General features: G+C 40.5%; 2 protein-coding genes across 3 annotated transcripts in view; one reads left to right on the top strand and one right to left on the bottom strand.

Moving 5' to 3' along the window:
* The window catches only part of LOC132406190 (myelin expression factor 2-like), a 29478-nt gene extending 27175 nt beyond the window's left edge, over window positions 1-2303 (bottom strand). Inside the window, exons 1-2 of the mRNA XM_059991509.1 lie at window positions 2118-2303; window positions 859-1043 (exon numbers count right to left, since the gene is read on the bottom strand). Coding sequence (XP_059847492.1) covers window positions 859-1043; window positions 2118-2227 — 295 coding nt within the window. The 5' untranslated portion in view covers window positions 2228-2303. The remainder of the gene's footprint in view (window positions 1-858; window positions 1044-2117) is intronic.
* Window positions 2304-6762: 4459 nt separating this feature from the next.
* Window positions 6763-25122, top strand: part of LOC132406192 (ras-related protein Rab-11B-like) — a 32384-nt gene continuing 14024 nt past the window's right edge. Inside the window, exons 1-3 of one of the 2 annotated variants that reach the window (XM_059991512.1) lie at window positions 6763-8005; window positions 8921-9042; window positions 18074-18141. In XM_059991512.1, the coding sequence (XP_059847495.1) occupies window positions 18102-18141 (40 nt within the window). In that variant the 5' untranslated portion in view covers window positions 6763-8005; window positions 8921-9042; window positions 18074-18101. Of the gene's footprint in view, window positions 8006-8920; window positions 9043-17092; window positions 17111-18073; window positions 18142-25122 lie in introns of those variants that run through there. The other variant, XM_059991511.1, reaches the window with a different exon arrangement.

A 25122-nucleotide genomic window follows, 5' to 3' on the forward strand; every position in this document is an offset into this window, starting at 1 on the left:
AAATCAGCTAGTTAGAAGCATTGGAGAATACCTAGAAAGTCACTGAAACATCAGACAATTTAGGGTAACATCCTTAAAAGTCTTAAATATTATGGTGCCAATTTTCATTTATACCAATTTCACAATCACCTAAATCTAAATACTATCGAACAGTCTCATGATTGATTTCCTCCTAGTTGGCAGAAGACAAAGTGCAAAATATGCATGTAATTTAATTGACTGGCACAAATTGTTTATCAAATACAGATTACTTATCGGCAACAAAATGAACTGGCATGGCCCAGGGAAGATTAAATAGAAGTAACATTTGTTTTCTACCGCAATAACCTTGCCTCCCCCAAACAAAACTGACAGGAACATGCAGGAAGGAAAAAAACGAACACATCCTGTATTTGACCTACCAATCTGGGTCCACAGTAGAAAAAAAAGTTATGTTTGATTAGTTCACATGTGCACACACCTAAACTTTCAATAACAAGGCAAAAAAAAAGCCACCAAAAGAGTGTTTCGCCCGCCTCATAAAATGAATTTACAATTTGATGTGATGATTTTGTGGAATGGTGAAAGAGGCTTAAAAGGATGAAGTCACCTGCCCTTGATGCCAAATTTTTTGTAATCATCAACATTCTGCTAAATTTGATTCACAATTACTCCTCAGAAATGCTGTAAAGAGACATTTAGTTAAAATTCAACAAACATTTCCTCTGGACAAAAGAGGTTCTTCAAGACGATCCATACTCAGCATCAAGGATTGAAGTAAAAATAAAAGCAAATTTAGTTAGTACATGTAATACTGATCAATGAAACAACTGAAACTAATTTTAATTTCCAATGAGTACACATTACACCTGACTTTACCTTTCTCTCTCATTAAATCTTTAAGTGTCTGCCATTTCATTTCAAATGGGATATTGCTCACAAAAACCCGGAATCTTGCATTTCGGTTGGTTGAATATGGCTCAAAACGGTTTCCTCCACGCTTGCTGCTTTTTTCCTTTAGCTTATCATTTTTATCACTCTTAAGTGGAGCTTCATTTGTTTCACTGTAGGAAAAAAAATCAAGTTCAATATTAATTTATTTTGCATACGTACATTTTGCCCAAAGCTACCTCTGCAAAGATTTAACGAACTTTACCCATGGCACATTGCATCAATACGGAAAATTTTAAATAAGTTTTTAGAGAAAGCAAGAACTTATTAAAAATCATGACAGATGCTTAAAGAATATTTACTTTTAAGCTGAAAGGCTAATTTGTTGGTGGGCGAGTAGAAAAATGATCGGTTTCAATTAAGTGACTAAAAGGAACTGCGTAATGAAAAATACTCAAGTTTTAGGGGAAAGGGGCAATAAGAAGAAAGCAGTTAAGTTCTTTTGGAGGATGTAGAAAAGCTAGGAAGTGCCTTAAGGCGAGATATGGTACCAGTCTTGGGGTGGGATGCTGCATGTAGTGAGTGGGAAAGAGAAAGTCTCAGCAAGAAAGAGATACGCGGGTTTGATGTGCAAAGAGAAATGAGGGGCGCCGTTGAGAAATGCAAAGATCCGGTGCTAGCATTTAGCTGGTTAAAGGGAAGCATGCGGTTGGGAATGAGACTCCAGCGGGTTTAGAAAACATAGCACCGATTAAAAAAATCGAAGCTCAACACACAAAGAGTAGGAGACGATTAACATGCGGTGGAACAGTACCGGCATGGTTTAAATGGGAACGATGAGGCTCTAAGTGAACCAGACAGGAGGACAAAACAATAAATTGTAATACAATTATTTCACGCGAGGAAGATAAACAGCGAGGTTTTATTGCCTCATGTGTAGATTAACCTCAAGTATCTCTTTAAGTGTGGAAAATAAAAATATACAAAAAATTGAACTATAAAAGAAATCTACAAAACTAAATTACGTTGGCATGCCTTTAATTATTAGTTCCAATTCCATTCCCTTTAGGAAGAAAATAGACTTTTCTTTTGGTTTGAAGGGCTACCGGGGTTGACTCCGAATCATAAGCGCCGCGCCGCCCTTTTGTTCGGCGCCAAGGCCGCGGCCTACATCCTTGTTGAAGCCTGTACCGTTGCCATAGACACACGGCCTTCTCGGGCCGAGTTTTTCCCTCACAAATACGCACCTCTGGTTCTGATCTTCATCGCCACCGCTTGGGATGTTCTCCTCCTGCTTTTCTTCCAACTCAATGTTGGCGATCGCAGGTTCTTGGGACGTAGGCTCCAATTCCGCCATCGACGCAGGAACAAAACGACCAACTCGCGCTGCTGAAGTCCAAATGGCCGCCGCGTAGTGACGCGTGAAGGTTTCTGGGTACTGCCGCGCTCTAAGCCCCGCCCCTCCCCTTCCCCCACCGTCTTTCACTCAAGTGACGACATACTGGGTTTCAGCGCCAAATTGCCGCGGCGACTGTCCCACGTGCGCACGTCTCGTCTACCTGACAACCGAAGGCGACAGGTGGGGTGTCCGCAATGCAGTAAGAGATCGAGCAACGTGCATCGGTAGCTGGGTTGCAAAGTTGCTCCCTTCCTTCGGTGGGGCCTTGTATGTAGCTGACCATGAGACCCACATTACACGGGTATATAACATGCGGACCAGTAACTCCGCCACTCAACAAGATTATGGTCGATTTCTGTCTCAAGCACCGCTTACTTTTACGGTGTCACTCGATGCCTTTAATATCCACAATTTATCAATCCTTGTCTTATACACAATGACTAACCCACCAAATCTATCTAGGGTAGAGAGGCTACTACGATCAGAGTGAAACAATTTCTCCTCACTCTTAAATGGCTTGTTGCTGTTCTGAGTCTCTTACTCCAGACTCGCTAGTGTAGGGAAACAGCGTCTCTATTATAACCTTTAAGAATCAACTTTGGTCTCACCAACACCCTTTGTAATCATGATAATACATTGTATTTAGGTGAGAGCTACAGTGGCCAGCATACCATTTGCTTTCCTACATATTTGTTGCACTTACGGAGGTGTACAAGGACGCTTCCATATCTTTTTTGTACATCATCATTAAAAAAACATATCAGCTTACCTGGAAGTGAATACTTACTCATTTTTCCACATTGTATCTTCATCCCCTCCATCTGCCATGATATTATCCACTCAATTGGTTTGCCTATATCCCTTCGAAATCTCTTCATTCTCTGTACTTCTTGCATTCCCACTTAGTTTTAAAGCAGAGTTAGAAATATGTTTCTTTGCTGCCCTCAGCCAATATGTTGATAATAATTGTGAGTAGGTGGAGCCTAATTAAGTCTCTCTGTACCTGTGTTATAAACTGCAAATCTTAGAAGGAACCATTTATCTCTACTCTTTAAGCCCTATGGGTGGAAATGGCGCAGAAGTGGGCTGTACCATTGATACCATGCCCGTTTTATATTAATCTTACATTTTTCATTTACTGCATAGTGCCTTCAAATCCACCCCTACTCCACTACGTACACGTAGAGGCAATTTGTAATGGCCAATTAACAGACCGGCATGCATGTCTTTGGGATGTGGAAGAAAAACAGCACAGAGAGGAAACCCATCCAGTCACAGGGAGAACATACAGACTCCAAGCAGACAGCACCTGAGGTTAGAATTGAACCTGGTTCTCTGGTACCTTGATGCAGTAGCACTACTTTAGGCCTCTTCTATACCCACCCTTTGCCTCCTGCCAGTCAGCCAATGCTATACTCATTCCTATACTAGCATAAATTCCTATTTTGTTTAGCAGCCTCATGTGTGGCACCTTGTCAAAGGCTTTCAGAAAATCCAAGTAAACAACATACACTGAGCCTCCTTTGTCATCCTGCCTGTTATTTCCTCAAAGAATTCCAACAGATTAATCAGGGAAGATTTCCCCCTTAAAGAAAACGTGCTGACTTCAGTCCATTTCATTGTTTGTTTCTGAGTATCCCAAAACCTCATCCTAAATAATAGACTCCAACATCTTTCCAACCACTGAAGTTAGGCTAACTGGCTTAAAACTTTATGTCTTTTGTCTCCCTGGAGTGACATATGCAATTTTTCAGTCCTCCAGAACTATTCTAAAATCTGTTGATTCCTAAAAGATCACTATTAATGTCTCTACAATCCCATCAGCTACCTCTTTCAAAACCCTAGGTGACTTATTTACCTACAGACCTTTCAGCTTCTCAAGCACCTTCTTAACAATGTGGCCACAGTCATTTCTGTCCAGTTACCCTCAAATTCCTGACATGCGGCTGGTGTCTTCTACAATGATGCAAAAGACTTACTGAGTTTGAATGCCATTTCTTTGTTCTTCCCCCTCCCCATCACTACCTCTCCAGCATCATTTTCCAGCAGTCCAATATCCACTTTCCTCTCTTTTACTTTTTATATATCTGAAAAAAATTTTTGTATCCTCTTTTATATTAATGGCTAGCTTACTTCATTTTTTATCTTTTCTTTCCTAATTGCTTTTTAGTTGCCTTCTAAAGGTAACTATACAGTAGAGTGTTATAGAGATACTGTACATAAAAATAGATGAACTCAACAAAAGGTATAAATACATTTTTGTATGTATCAAGTGCAACTTGTGAGCAATCAGGTCACCTCCTGGTTTCTCTATTTTTGAAATAGTCACCGAGTGGTGGCTGGTGCATTCTGAAAAAGCACATTGCAGCCAACACTTTAGGCCTTCCTTCTTGAGGCAGAAAGAGACATTCAAAGCATGGAAAGGCTCACGTGAGGAAGTGCGGAAGTTGCCATAGTTTCAGTATTGTTCATGAACTATCTTTTGCCAATTGCAACAGATCTCATGTTTAAGCATATCTAATAAAATCCTATGATTAAGGTGGTAAACAAAATGTAACTAGTTAACTAGTAGTACCTCTAGCATTAACTGCAAGCTTTAATCTAGGCAGCAGCCACGTTTCAGGGAAGGTCTCAAGTGTCACAGAGACTATATTCTGCTTCTCCAGAATTACTCTTATTCGGACAAAAATACAGACAGGCAGTTATTGACCATGTCAAGACTAGAGATCATCCAACTTCCTCACTCACCTTGCATCTGATTTTGTAGTCGAAGGATGAGGCCAAATGGAGCAAAAATATATATTCTTGTGGAGGATAGGGATATGATGCAGTGCTGAATGGGTACTTTGTATCTTTATTGAAGTAGTTGTCAATCTTTGTTGACAATGTAGCGGTGAAGGAGGAAATGGAAGTGACCATGGATACATTAGAAATAAAGAACAGGTACTTGAAATGTTACAGAAATAAAGCACTGTAGATCTGGTAATTGGAAATAAAATATAATACTAAAAAATACTCATCATGATTTGTGAGGTGTGTGCATTTAAAAGTCATTCATGTTTCAGTCGATTACCTTTAAGCAGAATTGCTGCTGCTTGATCTGGCAATTGGTCCAGGACTTGATCTATTTGTCCTTAAAAGCATGGACATTCTCAATGTAGGGAAGATTCTCAGTCTGAATTATATTCATCTATTATAAAAGGATATTAAATGCTGTAAGAAGTCATCTAATTCTTCATTGATATGAGGATTGTGTCATATGCAGAACAGGGAGAGGAACTATTGAACTGTGAACCTGACTTTGGGTAAATAATTAGCATTTTAAATAAGGCCAAATAATTAAATTATAGCATAGATTATTGAAGGTAAATCATGCCAGCCCTGTTGCTGAAGGCTTTGATGAAGTAACAGCGTTGCAGTGTACCTTCCTCAATCACTGCCCCTGCCTCCTTGTTTTTCTGGATGAAAAAGTTGCTCCTTGGGTCCCTTTAAAATCTTTCTCCTCTCACCCTAGAACTATGCCCCTTAGTTTTGGACCCCCCTACCCTAAGAAAAAAGACTTCTATTATCACCTTATCTGTGCCTCCCATAATTTTGAACATTTGTATAAGCTCCTAAAGTTTACAGAATAAAACCTAGCCTGGCCAACTAGTCCTGAAAATTCAGGCCATGGAGTCTTGGCAACATCTTCATAAGCCTCTGTACTCTTTCCAGTTTAACCATATCTTTCACATAACAGGTGACCAAAAAGATAAAAAATCAAGAGATTTTGCAGATGTTGGACATCTTGAGCAACACACACAAACTGCTACAGGAACTCGGCAAGTCAGGCAGCATCAATGGAGGGTAATGTTGGACCCAACTGTTTAATTCTTAAGATTAGACTGTTAGACTGTTTAACTGTTAATTTCTTTGCAGTTTAACAATTAATTGTCCTGCTTGTATTTTATATACGTGGAACAGTTTATTATGCTCCCTGATGGCCACAGTATGTATCTGCAGTTATTCAATGTGTTCGCTAGTGGTTATTTTAGTGTAATTCTGGAAAGTTCTGGAATCTTTGTTTGGTAATACATTATTTGAATAAGAGCTTTCTCATTGGTTAAATCTATGAATTTGAATGACATTTTCCTTTTCTATATACCTGTAGTGTAAAAAGCTGCACTATGAGACAGTGCCATCTTAGATCTTTTGACACACACTCTCTTCTAGTAAACCTCTATCACTGTTAATTTTCAACTCTCTCTTTGTTCTATTAGCACTTAATAAATTGATCATGAAGCAGCATGTTTTGTGCCTCTTTCCAACTTCTGAAAGAATCTTGGATTAAAACATCAGAATCCTAAAGGATTAAACAGTCAACATTTCAGGCCAAATCTTACTCCAGCTACCCTCCTCTACCACTCACACCTATCACCTTCTTTCAATCTCCCCTCCCCCCACCCCCAACCTTCTTGTCCTGGCTTCTGACCTTTTCCTTTTCACTGTGGTTTCAGCCTGGAAGTCAACTGTTTACTCTTCTCCATAGATGAGTTCTTCCAGCATTTGGTGTGTCGACTGAAAATATAGGCACATGGAGTGGTGGGGTTTGGAGGGATATGGTCTGAATGCAGCAAATTGGGACTAGCTGGGAGGGAACTGTGGATGGCATGGACTGGTTAAGCCAAAGGGCCTGTATCTATGCTGTGTTGGTCTATCACTTCATATTCTATGACATAGCCTTGCCTGATTCCAATTGACACTACCAGGTTTTTCACTGAGGTGCTATACTTCATGGCTAGTGGATTTCCCATTAGTGGAGTTAATCTGCAGGACAGACCTACACCAGAATCAGGGTCACCCAATCCCAGCCATTGAATTATAACAAGTTGATAATACTTGTGTGTGTGCATTTTTGGATGATGAGCTCCAAGTCATTTTTAACTCTCTTAGTGAAGCATACACTAAATGAGTCTTACACTAAATATCTGGATGTCAAAGGTTCTTGACTAATCTATCCCCTCCTATTCAACATGACCCCCAATCAAAAATTAAGATACACAATGTGAAGTCACCTACTATATTTTGGGAGTTACAACGGAAACAGATGTCACTGAAGAAATTTGGCACTTGGGCAGCCAATGAAAAGGCACAAAGCACCATCAGCCCCTGGACTCCTGTATGCTTTAGAGACATTTTTTTGAAGTAAGCATTTTGAAGCACCAAAGTCCAAAGTAAACTTAATATCAAAGTACACATACGTTCAGTGGCCACTTTATTATGTACCTCCTACACAGTGGCTAGTGGGGTTATATTTGTGGTCTTCTGCTGCTGTAGCCCATCCATTTTAAGTTTCAACATGTGAGTACAGGGATGCTCTTCTGAGACTTATGTGTGAAAATACCAGGAGATCAGCAGTTTCGAAGGCACTCAAACCACCCTATATGGCACCAACAATCATTTAATCAAAGCCATTTCTTCCTCATTCTGATCCTTGGTCTGAAAAACAACTGAACCTCTTGACCAAGTCGGCATGCTTTGAGTTGCTGTAACATGATTGGCTGATTGGATATTTACATTAACAAGCAGGTGAACCTAATAAAGTTGCCGCTGAGTGTTTGTTACCACATACTGTCTTGAGATTAATTTTTTGCAGGCATTTACAGAGAAAAAAGAAGTACAATAGAATTTATGAAAAACTGTAGATAAACAGACAAAGACTGACAAACAACCAATATGCAAAAGAAGACAATCTATGTGAGTATCAGTAACACTGTCTCCATGAAATCTTACAAATGTATTAGTAGAACAGACAACATATAAGTAAATATACGTATAGTATTGTTTACCTGGGAATCAGTGAAGAATCCTGGAGCTTCTAATATCCCATATACTGGACAATGAAGTCCATTGACAATGAGGTTAAGAACTTAATGTACACATGGTACTCTGTAAACAAGGGCATGAAGTGGCAAAATTAATGAAGATTTCATCCTACATGTCTACGTTGGTTGAGTAAGTCCAGCAAATTCACAGTTAATCCTGGCAAGCCTTAGGCACCAATTTTAAACCAAGGAAGACAAATGAAAAGTATAGCACAAAATGTTCTCCTAATAGAAAGCCAAGTATTCTATACTAATAGAAAACAGCACAACGTGGCAATCCAGTCTCAAACCATCTATATTTGTGATTTTGCTAGTTACAAAAAACAGGATTTCTTCATTTCATATGTTGAATGCATTGTTTCATTTTAGAGCAAATATCATTGTAAAAATAAAGGGTAAAGACGTAGATTCCAAGAATAAGGCCGCATGCGAGTGCAAGGAAGTCAATAGAAAAGGCACAAACACTTACGTAACTTCATGGGATAAAGGATGTAGTCTTTAATGAAATAATATCAAAATTACAAAACTATTTTAATTCAACACCATCAAAGATTCTAGAAAGCTTCATGTCTCAAACTCAGTAAATAAGATCAGTTATATCAATTACTGTTGCAGAATTGTGAAAAATCTGTTGTGACATTTCAGATCTGGCCTGTTTCAGTTGTAAACGGCAAGATAAGTTTGTGTACAAACTAACTGTTAAGCAGTCTAGTCTGTTACTAAACACAGTAAATCTAATATTTAAGATCCTAATCCAGTGAAAATGTCAAGGGTTTTTCTCTTATAGAACAATAGTCTAAGCATGGTACATGGACCAATGGCAGGAATAATGGCAAGAGGCTGAGTCAAGTGAGCATGGCTGACAAAAAAAAGAAGTCTTGGAAGGAAATCTTCCCACCATCATAACAGGTATTACTCAATACAAATGTCAGAGCAGCAGGATTATTTAATTACAGAAAACAAGATCACAAAGCCTTAATATGCAGAGTTAAATAACGTATTGGAATCCATAGCCAAGTTGTGCCCTAGTAGGAAAACAATTGCCAGCTAAAAACCGCAGAAGCCAGGTTTATAGATGGATGAGCATTGTGAGAAACACCTCCTAAATTGCACCCACTATGCTAGTAGTGGTAAAATCAGCCAGTATGAAGTTAACGTACAGCACAACTGTTTTCCCTTGGAACATCCTAATGAACCACTGTAAACTCTCTGCACTGCTACTCCTCGGCTTGTCAGCTGTTGGGGCTGCAGTTGCCTTCAGCCTGTGGGCCCGCAGGAAAAATGCCAGGAAGGACCCCTCACAGGAGCAGCTGAACTAGGAGCAGATGCAGCCCAGCAGGAAGTTTGGGGAATGGTGCCCAGTGTTGAGCGAATGGAAGCTGATAGCTGGAGATGCTCTGGTCTAGTAGTCATAACCAAGAGAGAGCTGGAGGCTGGAAGCTCAGATCCAGAGGTTAGAGAGTCAGAACGTGAAATGGGAAATCTGTGTCCAAGTGAGAGTAACCTGGATTTACAGGCAGATTATTCAGAGCTCAGCACTGGGAATCTGAATACAGAATTGGGGAGCCAGAATATTGGGGCTGATAAAAGGGACGAAGGAAAGCAGCATGGAATTAGTCCTCAGGAACAGCCAGATGGAAAGCCAGGTCCTGAGCCAGCTCTCGGAAATTTTCTTCCAGAGGTGGCCAGCCCAACAAGAACCCAAGTGGGTAAAAATGAGAATACCTGGGGTAAGAATATGATAAATGGAAGCCACAAAGAAGGAATGGTTGCAGTGAAGAAAATGGAAAATGAAAACAAAGAATGTAATTGTCACAGAAGAGAAAGTGAGATGTGAAAGTGAGGATTAAGCAGTGGGTGGTGAAGAACAAGTGCAGAATGATGAAGAGAGCCCAGTTTGTGGGTCAGGTGACGCCCCAATGGTGCTGACGGGAGAGGGAAGAGCACCGTTGAGCAGAAGACTTGAATTTGTAGGAGGAAGGCCAATATTTAAACGAAGGAGGTCCATGGATGTGAGATCAGCGGAGTACAGGAAGGTACTAAGGAAGAAGAATTCAAGAGGCAAGAGAGGACAGCCAAGAAGAGGTCGAAAATTCAACAGAGATGTGGAGAGGCAGAACACAGAGATGAGGGAGTGGATTTTACATTTTGTAAAGTGCTGCCCGAAGATACGACAATAGGATGTGCTGGAGTTCTTGGAAAGCATCAAGTTGGATAAGACGCGGGGACCGGAGGAGATGTACCCCACTCTACTGTGGGAGGCAAGGGAGGATATTGCTGAGCCTCTGGTGATGATCTTTGCACCATCAATGGGGATGGGAGAGGTTCCGGAGGATTGGAGGGTTGCAGATGTTGTTCCTTTATTCAAGAAAGAGAGTAGAGGTAATGCAGGAAATTATAGACCAGTGAGTCTTACCTCAGCGGTTGGAAGTTGATGGAGAAGATCCTGAGAGGCAGGATTTATGAACATTTGGAGAGGTATAATATGCTTAGGGATAGTCAGCATGGCTTTGTCGAGGGCAGGTTGTGCTGTACGAGCTTGATTGAATTTTTTGAGGATGTGACTAAACACGTTGGTGAAGGAAGAGCAGTAGATGTAGTGTATATGGATTTTAGCAAGGCATTTGATAAGGTACCCCATGCAAGGCTTATTGAGAAAGTAAGGAGGCATGGGATCCAAGAACTTTGCTTTGTGGATCCAGAACTGGTTTGCTCACAGAAGGCAAAGAGTGGTTGTAGACGGGTCATATTCTGCATGGAGGCAGGTGACTAGTGTGCCTCAGGGATCTGTTCTGGGACCCCTATTCTTTGTGATTTTTATAAATGACCTGGATGAGGAAGTGGAGGGATGGGTTAGTAAATTTGCTGATGACACACAGGTTGGGGGTGTTGTGGATAGTGTGGAGGGCTGTCAGAGGTTACAGCAGGATATTGATAGGATGCAAAACTAGACTGAGAAGTGGCAGATGGAGTTCAACCCAGGTAAGTGTGAAGTGGTTCATTTTGGTAGGCTAAATGTGATGGCAAAATATAGTATTAATGGTAAGACTCTTGGCAGTGTGGAGGATCAGAGGGATCTTGGGGTCTGAGTCCATAGGACGCTCAAAGCAGCTGCACAGGTTGACTCTGTGGCTAAGAAGGCATACGGTGTATTGGCCTTCATCAATCTTAGAATTGAATTCTAAGAGAGGTAATGTTGCAGCTATATTGACACTTGGAGTACTGTTCTCAGTTCTGGTCGCCTCACTACAGGAAGGATGTGGAAGCCATAGAAAGGGTGCATAGGAGATTTGCAAGGATATTGCTTGGTTTGGGGAACATGCCTTATGAGAACAGGTTGAGTGAACTCAGCCTTTTTTCCTTGGAGCGACAGAGGATGAGAGGTGACCTGATAGAGGTGTATAAGATGATGAGAGGCATTGATCGTGTGGTAGTCAGAGGCTTTTTCCCAGTGCTGAAATGGTTGCCACAAGAAGACACAGGTTTAAGGTGCTGGGGAGTAGGTACAGAGGAGGTGTCAGGGGTAGGTACAGAGGGAATTTCATCAGTCACTGAAAGTAAGCATGCAGGTACAGCAGGCAGTGAAGAAAGCTAATGGTATGTTGGCCTTCATAACAAGGAGAGTTGAGTATAGGAGCAAAGAGGTCCTTCTGCAGTTGTACAGGGCCCTGGTGAAACCACACCTGGAGTATTGTGTGCAGTTTTGGTCTCAAAATTTGAGGAAGGACATTCTTGCTATTGAGGGAGTACAGCATAAGTTCACGAGGTTAATTCCCAGGATGGTGGGACTCTCATATGTTGAAAGATTGGAGTGACTGGGCTTATATACACTGGAATTTAGAAGGATGACAGGGGATCTGATTGAAACATAAGATTATTAAGGGACTGGAGACACTAGAGGCAGGAAACGTTTCTGATGTTGGGGGGAGTCCAGAACTAGAGGCCACAGTTTAAGAATAAGGGGTAGGCCATTTAAAACGGAGTTGAGGAAAAACTTTTTCACCCAGAGAGTTGTAGATCTGTGGAATGCTCTGCCTCAGAAGGCAGTGGAGGCCAATTCTCTGGATTCTTTCAAGAAAGAGATGGATAGAGCTCTTAAAGATAGCAGAGTCTAGGAATATGGGGAGAAGGCAGGAACGGGGTACTGATTGTAGATGATCAGCCATGATCACAGTGAATGGTGGTGCTGGCTTGAAGGGCCGAATAGCCTACTCCTGCTCCTATTGTCTATTGTAAGTTTTTTATTCAGAGAGTGGTGAGTGAGTGGAATGGGCTGCCGGCAATGGTGGTGGAAGCGGATACGATAGGGTCTTTTAAGAGACTTTTGCATAGGTACATGGAGCTTAGAAAAATAGAGGGCTATAGGTAAGCCTAGTAATTTCTGAGGTAGGGACATGTTCGGCACAACTTTGTGGGCCGAAGGGCCTGTATTCTACTGTAGGTTTTCTATATTTCTATAACATTGTTATGGATATTGTCACAGCTTCTGATTTCATACAGATATGGCCGGATTAGCTACAAGCTCAACAAGGTGTCAGTAGCAAGAAGCACATTGAAGTTAAGAATGTATTCTGGAAAGACTGAAAATAGTAGGACAAATGAAATTTATAGTCCTCCATAGTGGTTAAAAGGCAAAATTATCAATTATATTTGCTGATTATGGGAACAGACCACTTTTCCAAGGTTGAGAAACTATTGAAAAATTATATTTGATATGAATACTTTACAATTATGTTTAAAGAGGCTTATGGAAGATTTTGAGGATATATTTGAGGAATCATACATAGACCATACAGGGCAGTAAACTCACATGCATTAAGCCAAATGCCAAGCTGATCTATTGTAAACCTAGGCCAGCACGGTATACACTAAAACTCAGGTAAAAGAAAGGCTAAATAAGCTGGAACAACAGAAGATATTAGTGGAAGTGTGATGGAAAGATTGGGCAGGTGTACAACAAGCAGTATCTTTAGCACACACCTCAAGATTTGTATACTGAAATGACAGGAGCTGAGGTCTTTCCTATGGTACAGCTTTGTTGTACCTATACCCAACTTAATGTAGACAAGGGAATCTAATACTACTTTACAATCAATACCCACAAGAGATTTTATTGTAAACCAAACCACCATATGTGATAAAGTAATCCTTATAAATATTCTAGGTGACAATGAACAAGTCACTGCAGAGGGCCAGAATTATTTACCAATCGGGTTGACACTCGAATTGAAACAATAAAGGAAGAGCAAAACATTTGGATATTTGAAGAAGTGTTTAAACTATTTTCATCATCATAATGTCAAGCCTAACAAAGATCATTTTGCCTCTGGGCAGAAAGAAGCAATATATTTAAGTCAGCAAATAGATGAGAAGTTGCTATTGTCAGTTCAAAAGAAAATCACCTCTGCATTGATGGAAAGTAATTATGAAAATGTTAGCAAGTAATCAATAGTACAGAGGCCTCTCTATTTCTTATGAATGCACTTCACATTCACAAAAATTATACCTACAGTTATTTTGCATTAGCCACATTTTACATGCAAACTTACCATTAAACAAAAGAAGACATGGCTTCTAACAGATGGAAGAAATATCAAGAAGTAGGAAAAACTATAATTATGTATAATGTTGCTACATTACCATATGCAATCATAGAATGCTAGGATTTTTGCAGATTATTTTATGGGATTCTTTAAATAAAGTTTGTGCTAAATGTTAATTATTTCACATTTGATTTATCATTTGTACAAAAAACATCCACACACTATCCTTATGTATAGTTGAGGGTTGTGCAATTCTGGAAAGACAGCTGTGAATGATGTTTTATTTATTAGATCCATCAGGAGAAAAAGCAAAAGTCTTGATATAATAATTTAATATGACATAATTAATTGCTGAAATATTTCTGATATGCTAACCTACAAATGAGAGTTGATAGTCAGAAGTTAACAAAACTGTAAAAGTTCATGAAATCCAGGAAAAATAAGTTGAGCTTCATAACACAAACTTAGTGAGCTGAAAGGCTTCTTTCAATGTTGTATGACCATTATTATTTTATCATATTAGATTTATGAATATTCTATGTTGTATTTAGTCTTACAGTCAGTAATTATTATCAATTCATTGAATAAAAAGACAAGCTAAAGGTTTAAAAGTTCAAGGCAAATTCTGAAATTCATCTGTGATTACTTCTGAGAATATTGATGGTGTTCTGTTCCTTTTTATAAATTTTATGCTATAGATCAGATACTTAGTAGATTAAATAAATTAAATAAATCCATTCTCAAAGCCAAAACAAAGTCTATGCCAAAAATGTGTGCCCTAAGTATTGTATCCAAATATTGTTGTGCATTGTATCCAACAATAACAGGAGACCTGTGCAGGAAAGTTTTTAAAGTGGAAAAGCCATTGCATTGAGGCAATTCCACTCTTGCCCTCGGAGGTCTGGGGCCAGTGGTACAAGTAGTTATCTCAAACTGGGGTTTTCCTTGTTCCAATCACTGACCATGACTTCTGTATCTTGTCGTGCCCTCCACTCTCCACGAAGCTTCATGGATCTACCTTCTTAGCCATTGGATCTCACTGTTGATCTTATCCACCCAGTCTACTGGTGCTGACTTCACATGCTAGGACAGGCGTGTCCCTATCTCACTGGGGTACATGCCCTCACCTGCTTTATCCTGCCTGTTGAAGCATTGTACCGGATTGTGGGTGCTGTTACATACAAACTGCTACTTGGAGCCATAGATGAGAGCTGAGTTTCTGGTGGGGCCCAAAGGTGAGTGAACCGCTCCAGAGTAGACATGAGGTGCTATCCCTCCCAACACACCCCATACACCCCTCCATACATCTAATTAAGAATTATTTTGATGAGGATGTTAAGAAATGGAAGATGAAATAGGTTAGACCACTGAAATTTCAACCCATTTAGGTGAAAGGTTTGTCTAACATAATTGTAATCTTTAAAGTTGAGTAAGTTTGGACTATTAATTAAGTCAATATTTAGAACTTTCAATAAAGATACAAAAGGGGGTGTAAGAAAAAGGAAACCAATAATGCTGAAGAGGGAGTAGATTAATACTAAATGTGTTGTTTGTTTATTTATTTATTTGAGATACAGCATGTAATAGGCCCTTCTGGCCCTTTGAGCCATTTATATATATGCAAGAAATTCTGCAGATGGAGGAAATCCACAGCAACATACTCAAAATGCAGGAGGACACCAAAGAAGGGTCTTGACCTGAAAGATCAACTGTTTCCATGGATGCTGCCTGACCTGACCTACTGAGTTCCTCCAGCATTTTGTGTATGTTGTTTTGAATTTATGTATTACTGGATGGCAAAACATTTGGTATCTGTTTCATACAATATGCCACTGTATATGGTTGAAGACAACATTAGTGATAACTTTAGATTAGGGAGACATGATAGTTAATGAGGCATTGGAGAAACAGGCCATAAAAGGATGATCAAACATCACCATTAAACCATACCTTCACATGCTTCTTGTAAGCTATAAAACAATGACACACTCCAGACAGAGCCTGGTAAATTCCTGCAGAATGCTGACACAGTGAAGATTCAGGATGTGGCTGAGTCTTGTTCAGTCCAATTTGAAAAGAAAGCTGAAAGAAATGCAGATCAATCAAAGTAACTATTACAGTGATGCAATTTACATGATGGAATTATATGACAACTCTCCAGCTACCAAAAATAAAAAGATGGCTTATTGAAAAAGATGTAGTCATAGGTTGTTCTAAGAATTATCTTGCAAGGATTAGCAAGCGTTCAGAAAAGTTCACGAGGATCATTTGTTCCTCACTGACAATTCAGAGGTGAAGAGCAAGACCATGAGATCAAAGATGTACATGATGTAAATCCCACAATTGTTCAAGAGTCAACATGTAATATTCTCAACAAATAAGACAATATTCTTTCATCTAGACATAGAACATCCTGATAAAGTACCTGATGAAACTAAGATCAATACAAATAATACCACCTCTACTGCAAAGATCACAGAGAGTGTGAACATCTGTACTTTGCAAATTTGTAAAATTCATTATTAAGTTAAATCAGTTTAATGTTTTACTAGGAGTGAAAGCAGTGCAATATTTGTAAATACGTCATAGCATTTTGATGTATTATGGGCATGCTGAGTACATAGACAATCTGTGAAGAATCCTTAAATGTAATGCATACACTTTATTTGAGCTTCTTGTTTCATGTATATCTATTTCTACTCTCTTTAATGGACTTCATTAAAGGTTAAAGGCTCCCAATCACCAATTGTTTTCCCATCACCAATATTAGGTGGACTGCATTGTACTTGCCTCTTTGATCTTGAGTAGTGTAATATCTGCAATCCTCCTAACTCTTGGTACCTGTATATCTAAGAATACTGACAAATTGTGACCAGTTCTTTACTTGGCTCATTTACTCAAGAAGCACCTCATTTGAAGAGATAGGTACAGAATAATTTTAAAAAGAGATTGACAAAATTATATATATTATAAAATATCTTTTATGATAAAATAGAAGACTGGTTGACTTATTAGATCTATGTTAGCTTAAAGCAATGCAAACTTTTCAATCTTAGACTCCTCTATTTCCCTGCAGCCTTACAAATGATGTGAATAGCAATTGATTTCCTGTGATCTTTTTCCCACTTTGATAGTAAGACATAGGTTACAGTTACTGGTTAATCTATCAACATGTGGAGGGAAACTGGAATATAGGCAGAAACACACACAAGCGCAACAGGAACATGCAAACTATACACTAACTTCTCCCGCTTAAGGTCAGAACTGAACTGAGATCCTTGGAGTTCTTCTTTTGACTTATAGTGGCAGTTGGCAGTCCACCTTAGAGGCACATTACTGCCACCAACTGGACTGGAGTGTGGTGTAGAGAATGAGGAAAAACCCTTACTACTTTTCAAATGAAAGCAAAGTTATCCTAAAAAGCCCTACAGATGGTAAGTAGTGAAAGACAATACTGTGAATTAAATTAAAGTCACCCCCATAACTTAACAAAGTTTTCTAAATGAAAACTATCAACCCCAAAGATTGTAATGAAGCCTGCATTTGATTTCTTGCAACCTTATATGCTTCAAACTGTAATAATATATGTTGAACTGTTTCATAATGATGACAAAACCTTCACAACCCAGAATGATGCCTTCCAACAAGATATATGGAATAATTAAGCATAGTATGCCCAATTCTAAGTCAATCCCTGGAGTTCTGAGGTGGCAGCACTATTCAGTGCAGTGCTGCTGTACAGCCACGTTTTAGCAGGAAGCCACATTTAGGAGAATGTGCAATCTACAATAAAATGCACAGTGAAGCTGCAAACAATCTAGAAAAGCCTGAGGTGTTTCAGGGGAAGACTCAGGAATTAGTGATCACAATATGGAACTTGGATGGGATGAAGGCTTTGACTTTGTTCTTCCAGTACACAGGCAGTGGACGTTTTGATTCATTGAAGGCCGATAGTAGTGAGTCGGTCAGAAAACTAAGGTGTTCTTGGGGTTTGATGATGGTGGGGAGAACTTATCAGTTTAGGGAGCCTGACGCCAGGATATTGTTAAAGATTATGAAGATCCTAGGGATTTGTCTGGCTCTTCGTTCATCGAGATGGGGAGCATAAGTCAATATTCGACATTGACTATAATATCATCGGTAAGAGTAGAAATAACTACTCAAGAGTTGATCCATTTACCCTTTCATGATGATTTGTGAACATTCTGGGTACACTCTCTAGGGCTAGAAATGCCGAGGCAATGCCAATATGTTCCCATGATTTGTGGTACTGCATAGTAAGTGGGTAGGGAACAGTACAGCTTTAAACGTGGCGCTAGCTCCTCCTGCTTGATCTCGGAAGGTCTCGGCTTCCTTCCTAATAAAGGATCTTGGTAATTTCTTCACCCATTGCGCAGAGCCGAGTGAGCGAGCGGGGATCGTGCGATGGGGAGCCGAGAGGATGAATATGACTATTTATTCAAAGGTGAGGTATTAATATCTGTGCATTCTCTCTTAAACCCATTCATAATTCCTTTTGACCTGGAGTGCGGAAACGACTATAGTTCACACCGTCTTCGGATGCTTTCCCATCAACACTGAACGTTTATGTTCTAGTTGAGCGGCGAGTGTAAATTATAAGAACGAATTAGCTGCCTCTGCTTCGCTACCGATTTTGCAAAAATCTTAAGAGACTTATAAAAATAAATTTATTCATCAATGTATGTGTATTTCCGCTACATATTCAGGCGTCTGTCTTTATATTAGCACGGTGATTCAGCCGATGATAGTGGCGTGGGTGGGGTCTGGTGTGGTTCCCTGCCTTGGCGGTTTAATCGAGGGTTCCGCTAATTTATTTTGAAATAATTCCAATAGAGTTGCCATCTTCTTTGCTTTAATATACAAGTTTCTATACACATGTTAATTAGGTCTACATTTTTAACGTTTCAGTACATAAATGGTGAGGGGAGACCTTGGACTATTGTTGGGTTTGGTCTGCTTTCTTGAAGCGGTTTTGATTGAAATGCTGCCTATTGCAAATCATCAAGGGTCTTTATTCCGTATGCAGCAAGTGTGCATGTTAACAAAGTGAATTCATCTCCCTGCCATCGCTTGAAATCTGATGTAGCTGCTTGACTTGCTGAGTTCCTCCAGCATTTTGTATGCGCAGGGCTGTATTGTCTTCTTGGTGTCATTTTTATTGCTAGACCAAGTTCTAATTGAAAAGATCAAGACCCTGTATTTTTGTTTTTAGTTCCAGACCCAAGACCACAATCTCTCATCTTCCCAGTTCTTTATCCCTGCTTGTGAAGTGGACCTTAATGAGCCACCCTGATTAATAATCCAAGCATAAGTAAATTGAATTGTAACGTTAATTTTCAAATAGACTGAGGTCTGTGATGTAAATTGTCATATCTGGCTTTAATACACATCCCCAGAGCTCTAGCTTGTGGTTTTAAATAAAAGATCAACAGCCAGAATCTCCACAGATTCACCCTAGCCTGCTGAATCTTTACAGTATTTCCTGGTTTTATTTACCCTGCAGTGAAATTAATGGAGCATTGTATGGATGAAATGTGGGCTTAACTGACTTTGGAGCAGAGTGGAATCACTCTCATACAAAACATTCAAGGCTTTGGATCTGACTTTGAAGATTAGTCTCTGTCTGCTTCTCTGTGAAATTAGTACAGGAGTGTATGCCCTGCTCCATGTTTTGATACTTTTTTGTTAACTTGATCTCACAGGAAAAAGAAACCAAGTATAATATAAAACAATATGCCAATTCACTATTTGCAGTCTTATCTGCCAGGTGATAAAAGTTAAAAATTATCTCCTCTCCCCAAGTATTATTTTTTTAAATTATCCTGATCTGCTGGTGTGGCTACTCAGTAATTCACCTCTTGGAACATTTTGACTATAGCAATGTAAGTTGTCCCATCATAACTGGAAATTATATATTAAAATATAGAAAATACAAGGTAACTTTTTTTATACTAACAGGTATGTTTTGACATTTAATCAGCAAATTTTACAGGAATTTTGGTCGTGGAGAAGTAAGAGTTAATTAAAATCAGTGCCTCAGTAAAATTAGGGATCTCTGAGAAACAGCATGAGTTTATATGAGATATTTCTACTGCAAATACTCAGGAAGAAATGTAAGAACTGCGACAAAAATGAGTTTTTTTTATTGTGCCCAAATTTGCTTAATGTTACTAAGTTAGTGCTGGGAAAACATGTTATGAGGAGGAGGTAAAAAATTTATAATGGGATATAGTTTGGTTAACTGATAGACAAAAATTGGCATTTAGTTGTTTTAATAGTGAGGGCTGTTGGAATGCTGCTGAACAGAGGGAACTGGATTTCCTCAAATATCAGTGGGAGGAATATTTTTTACAGCTTAGGACTCCTTTATTTAAGAAGGGATACACTGTTTTGGCAATTCCTGGGATGAAGTTTCTGTCTTATGAGGAAAAAGTTGAGCAGTTTTGGTCTATAAGAAAGTGTTTTTTTTAATCAATCTTATTGAAATATTTAAGACTCTGGCATAACAAGATAGATGTTGAGAGAACATTTCTCTTGAGGTAAATATTTCCCCTGATGGGCAAGTCTCTAATAGGTTGCCCATTTAAGACAGACAGACAAGGAAGAAATTCTTGTGGAGATCTTTACCTTTGAAATTCTCAAATCTACAGAACTCTGAAAGATAAAGAATGGAAATATTCAAGACCAAGTTGGATAGATATTTGATGCACAGAGAAGGCCAAGTACAATGAGAAATAAACATGAGAGTGAAGTTGAAGCCAGGATTAGCAGTTCAAATCTAATGGATGAGTGGCCCAAGCCCAATGGGACATATGTCTGACTTATGCTCTTTACTTCTTATGTTCCTATAATAGGAAGTTGTGAAAGCAGAAAGTTCAGACAGATGTAAGATTACTGCATGGGTTAATATGCAGCTAACAGAATTAGGAGAGAGTCACAAACAGAGTCACAAAATGTTTAATTAACTTTTTTTGTTTAATAATATATTGACACTTTCTTTGCATTTCCTGCTGCTACTTCCCTATGTCTACAGAAAGTTCTATAATTCTAAGGTTCTTTTGTAGGATTTTATTTCACTGAAGTCAGCGAATTGTAGCATAGAAGCAGGCCATTCAGGTCATCAAGTCTGTACCAGATAAATCTGTGATTTAATGCAAGAGCATTCCAGTTAGTCCTATCCCCACTCCCCTCTCCCCATCAGTCTTGCAAAGTCTTTCCTTTCAGATACTATAAAGCTCCGTTCTGAAAGCTATAATTGAACTTGACTCCTCTACAACCCCTGACATTGCATTGCACTTTATTTTGGTTATTTTGTCGTGAATCACCTTTACCCTTTGTCACCTGATTGTTTACCCTTTTACCAGTGATAGTAGTTCATCTATCTACCAGTATAATACTATCTGTATAATACTGTATAAATCTGTCAACACAAGTGATTTTAGCATCTTTTGATAGCTGAATCAACATTTTATAGATAATCATCATGCTCTTGTACCTTATTTTAAATAAAGCCTAGTACCCCATTTATGTTTTTATCTACCTAATCACTTGTAATGAAATTTGTACATGTACCTCCAGATCTCTAATATTTTACATATTTTAGAATTGTGCCCTTTAGTGTATATTACTTTATCCTTGTTTCCAAAATATAATCACTTTTATCAGCATTACATTTAATCTGTAAACTAACATCTCTACATGTCTATCCGCTGACACGAGTACATCATTGAGAAGCAACAGGAAGCCAATGACCATCTTCTCACCACTCTCAAAACAACTCTCCATCCCATCGCAGTAACCCTGCACCAGTCAACCTGCTCCCTTGGAGCCCCAGCATTCTGGTGCCCAAAGGCTTTGACAGATTCCTAGACCAATGTTGCAATGTTCTGTCCCAGTGCATCTTGCACTTCGAGCTCAATCATCTCTGTATTCTATAACCAAGCCAACATTACTTGTATTATTTTTCTCAACAGTGTTCTCTGACTAGGGCCACAGCTAACTGGGACAGTAAAACCACCACTTACTATAAATCTGAGGAATTCATCACTGAAATGTGTTGGGTTTTCAACCATCCAGGAAATGGAGGGGAAGCATGATATCAGATACTTCACCTGCATCAAGGCTCATGGTCAGTGCTGGATTACACCATAGAATTTAGGACTCTTGTAGCAGAGAATGCTGAAGTGCTGCTAGCCCATTACCATCACGTCCTTACAAAGTGCTTGAAAGATGAGCTGTCTGCTTAGGAGATGCCCACCGATGTCAAAAACCTCATCACTCTGGCCCTCCATATTGACAACTGTCTTATGGAATGTCCCTCCAGATCACCAGCCAGAACTCCAGTTCTGATCCCTGAACCATTTCAGGCTGCAGGATTCTGATCAGCAATGCTTCCAGAACCCATGCAGTTTGGGAGAGCTCCCTTAGCCACACCACCCCACCCCACTCCACCCACTTCCACCAACAGCGTGAGAACTGATGGAGAAACAACTTGTGCGATTACTGTGGAGCAGCCAATCACCCACACACATAACGCCCATTGCATCTGGGAAACAGCACCACCAAGTAGAGACAAGGGGCCTTCTGTCTGTTAAGTTCCCACTGGCCTCTCACTCTCTCCGTCCTCTCCACACCCTGATGGCTCTATACACACGGGACATTCTGGTGGATCCTAGCTCAGCAGACAATTTTCTAGACTGGACTTCGTGTGTGCAGCTTGGACTCTCTACTGAGCCTATCTCTCACTCCTTCTGCATCATGGCAATTGACAGATGTCCCTTGGGGTCTATAATGATCAAAGAACATGCACGTGGCCTATGCACATGAGCATTGGAGAGCACCGCAAGTCTATTCAATTCCTCCTTAGTGACTCACCCAACACTCCTCTCATCTTAGGTTACCCCTGGCTCTCCACTCAAAACCCTCACTTCACTTGGTTACCTGGTTCACTGCTGAGCTGGGGATCTACCTGCCTACCACCTTAGTTGACTTCACCTTGCAAATCTGTGGAGACAGAGGAAACCCTTGACCTTACCATACACCCACAGGGATGCTACCACTATGCATGGCCTTCAGTAAAGGGGAAGCCAGCACTCTGCTGCCTCATAGACCATACAGCTGTGCACTGACCTCCTTTTGGGCACCATCCCTTCCTGATGTTGTCTGTTTTCCCTTTCCTCTGAGCCCCAAACAATGAATGACTACATCACTGAAGCATTACAGCATAGCTTCATTTGACCCAGTCTGCAGCTGGTGTAAGATTCTTCTTTGTCACAAAGTAAGATGGGAGTCTCTGTCATTGCATTGACTACTTGATGGATAGCACATTTGAAACATTCCATGGGGCCCAGATCTTTACAAGGCTGGATCTAAGGAGCACTTGTAACTTAATCTGAATCTGCCATTGGGATGAGTGGAAGACAGTGTTCATAGCATCCACTGATCACTATGAGTACTTGGTGATGCTTTTTGCACTTTCCAACAGTTCAGCCATTTTCCAAGCCTTCATTAATGAGATCCTCTGAGAATACCACACAGGTATCCACCTTCTCCAAGAACCTCAAGACCACGTCTGTCATGTCTATTCAGTCCTTCAGCATCTTCTCAAAAATCAGCTGTACTGCAAGTTAGAGAAATGTCAGTTCCATACCCCTGTCATTTCCTTTGGGGTTTCATCCTGTTACCCCAAGACATAACCATGGACCCAGAGAAAGTATGTGCTATTGTTGACAGGCTCCAACCACACTCCCTCAAACAACTCCAGTGCTTCTTGGGTTTTTCCAAGAAAACCAGCATTTTATCAGGAACTGCAGCCAAATCACTGCTCCTCTCACCTCCCTCACTAAATCACCTACCTTATGGATAACCTGGTCTGTTGCTGCAGACACTCTTTCAAGTGGTAGAGGAGATTGCATCTGACATGGATGCCAGGGCCATCTACTCCCAGCAAGGACTGGACAGGAAGACACACCTTTGTGCCTTCTCAAACAAGTTCAACTCTGTACAGCACCATTATGGAACAGGAGACAGAGCTACTTGCCATTAAATGGGCCTTGGAGGAATGGAGATACAGCTGATGGGAAATACTGAGTGCTTCCTGATCTGGACTGACCACCAGAACCTCGTATCCATACCAAAGACCCACCAATCACACCCATGCCAGGCTTGGTGGGCCATCTTCTTTGAGCAATTCAACATCACCATCTCCTACTGACCTGGCTCCAAGAACACTAAGGCGGACACCCTGTCTTGACAGTTCAACTCAGCTGAAACAGAGATTGACCCTCAGCCCATCATTCCATCCTCACAGATCCTTGCTCCAATCATCTGGGGTATTGAGAACCAAATCTGTCAGGCCCTGCAGCACTAACCTGCTCCAGCTGACACACCTGATAACTGCATGTACTTGCCAGTGGCCATGGACTCTGGGGCACTCTAGTGGGCCCACTCCTCACCCCTTTCCAGTCATCTAGGCACATGATGGCCTGTGGATTTTCAGCTTTCCAGTTCTAGAGGCCCAACCTCATTGCAGGTGTACATCAGTTTGTCACTGCCTGCCTTCAATGTGCCCAGCCCAATTCCTCCAAACTGCAGCTCCTACCAGTCCCCCACTGCCCGTGGTCCCACATCATCCTGGATTTCATCATGGATGATACTTTGCTGCCTCCAATTCTTCAACATGGAAGAAGTAATCTGTTCTGGGTCAATCTGTCTCATAGTCTACACACTTCTCTGTCACAAGTATGTCACCCTTTGAAGTGCTTCATGGCTACCAACTCCCATTGTTCCTCACGAAGGAGCCAATGGTGGAGATTCTGTCCACCATTGCTGGAATGCTTGGAAGAGGGTGCAGAGAGTCATCCTAGTTGCCAACCATGTCTATTGCCACCAGGCCAACTGCCAGTGGCACCCAACCGGATTACTCTGGCCTGGGATTGCGTATGGTTGTCTGCCCGAGATCTTTCCCTGTGCACTGATTCCCATAAGCCCTTGACTGGTTCATTGGTCCCTTCAAAATTATCCATCACATCAATCCAGTCACTTGCACCATCCAGCTGCCACCATCCCTCAGGATTTTACCTCCCTTCCACGTGTCCTGCCTTAAGCTCGTTGTTCATGGTGGACCCCTCAGTGCACCTGAGCCTGCACCTCTGGAACCTAGAATGGTGGAAGGTGATCCCATGTGCTCAATTTACCAGTCGATGGATTCACATCATCGTGGATGGGGTATACAGTATCTGGTCAACTGGGAAAGGTACGGCCCAGAGGAGAGGTCTTGAGAGCTGTCCAGTTTCATCTTGGATCTATCATTCATCGAAGAGTTCCACCGGATCCATCTGGATAGTCCTGGTCTGTCAGGTGCTAGGTGTTTGTGGGTTGGGGAGGGTCCTGTCAGGCCTGCACAGGCTGGCACCTCCCAGGAGTC

This window comes from Hypanus sabinus, chromosome 16, assembly GCF_030144855.1.
Source record: "Hypanus sabinus isolate sHypSab1 chromosome 16, sHypSab1.hap1, whole genome shotgun sequence".
NCBI lineage: Eukaryota > Metazoa > Chordata > Chondrichthyes > Myliobatiformes > Dasyatidae > Hypanus > Hypanus sabinus.